Raw genomic sequence first — 1,424 nt, forward strand, 5'->3', positions numbered from 1 at the left:
TTTGTCCAGGGATATACCGTTGTACTCTGCGGTCCCTGTGATTAAGACAACTGATTTTGGAGACTCTGGGTACCCTTCAAGTGATGCATCCTGAAAGTGGGAAAAGAATTGTAGCAGAGGTTGAGGGTTATTGGTGAATATGAGAATGATTATGTCCTACGATCTTCAGTTATGAAGGGATTTATAGAATATGATGCGAAAATGCAGAGAAATTAAGAGAGAAGAAAGAGATGAATTGCCTGCATGTGGTCAAGCCATAGAGTCAGTGCAACAAGTGCTGCACCTCCCGACAATCTTCTGAAATCAGCACCCCAGTCTTTGTCCGCCACCCTGAAAAATCAACGTCAATCGTAAATGTGACTGCTAAATACTCGGTGCATTCGAAAACGTTTTCACGAGAAACAAGTGTTGACTAGTTCATGGGTGAGTGTTAACACCATTCATGAACATCTGTTTAGACGACTGACCTAAAAACATCGCGACTGAAGATACCCCTTTTGATTGCCAATTGGAATACCCATGATGCAGTAGCTCTGAGTTCAAAAGCCCAGAGAAGATTTAAAAGAGCATTAGCAAAATTGAGAGCAGCATTGTCCTCTATGGGTTTCAGTTTCTCGAACCATTCATCCACCTCAGGAACTAACAACTCAGGTTTTCCAGCTAAAAGCCTGGTAGGTATCATCAAAAAACACATAATTATTAGTACCATACGATGATCCTGTATCAAATTTATAATATCTTAATAATAAAACCATAAACATGACTAGCACAGACCAATCATTTTTATGGAGTACATCAGATCATCCATACCTGATAGGAAGATCAAAACCAATATCTTGAAGAGCTTTCAACAGCAACATGACTTCACTTTTTTCCTTGGAGAAACTCGCTGCCCTAACAAAGCAAGTCCATATCCTGTGGTCTGCCTCCAGGCCCTCTTTCTTCATTTCCAAAAGCCTTTCGATTCCACTGTTATAATCTCTGCTCCGAAGGTAAGCATCAATAACTGAGCTATAAGGCAGAGTTGTTAGTTCCACGTCTGTTTCTTTCAGGTTACTAAGAACTTTTTCAGCTTCTTTGGGATTTCCTGACGAACTATATGAAACCATAAGCAAATGCATTGTAGCAAGTGTTGGTTCTATTCCTGCACTCTTCATCATTTGCAACAATTTCTCTGCCTTGGAGTCACTTCCAGAATCTCGGGATATTTTCATCATCGTGTGGTAAAATGAACGGTCTAGTTTATAACCTTTGGAGAGAAGCTCGTCAAACAGTTGTTCAGCTTGTTCAAGGCATTTTTGCTTACCAAAAGCAGAGATCAAGCTCTTGTATGTGTCCAGTTTTGGGTCCAGACCAATATTTCTCATTCGCTGCATCAGCAAGTACCCTTCTTCTGGTCGTCTGTCTCTACAATACATTATAAT

At 40.4% G+C, this 1,424-nt stretch overlaps 1 protein-coding gene across 1 annotated transcript in view; it reads right to left on the bottom strand.

Moving 5' to 3' along the window:
- Positions 1-1,424, bottom strand: part of LOC104767601 (pentatricopeptide repeat-containing protein At3g18110, chloroplastic-like) — a 6,799-nt gene that overhangs the window by 1,624 nt on the left and 3,751 nt on the right. The window contains exons 2-5 of the mRNA XM_019240853.1: positions 811-1,396; positions 468-668; positions 240-330; positions 1-90 (exon numbers count right to left, since the gene is read on the bottom strand). Of these exons, the coding sequence (XP_019096398.1) occupies positions 1-90; positions 240-330; positions 468-668; positions 811-1,396 (968 nt within the window). The remainder of the gene's footprint in view (positions 91-239; positions 331-467; positions 669-810; positions 1,397-1,424) is intronic.

The sequence above is a fragment of the Camelina sativa genome, chromosome 19, assembly GCF_000633955.1.
Source record: "Camelina sativa cultivar DH55 chromosome 19, Cs, whole genome shotgun sequence".
Lineage (NCBI taxonomy): Eukaryota > Viridiplantae > Streptophyta > Magnoliopsida > Brassicales > Brassicaceae > Camelina > Camelina sativa.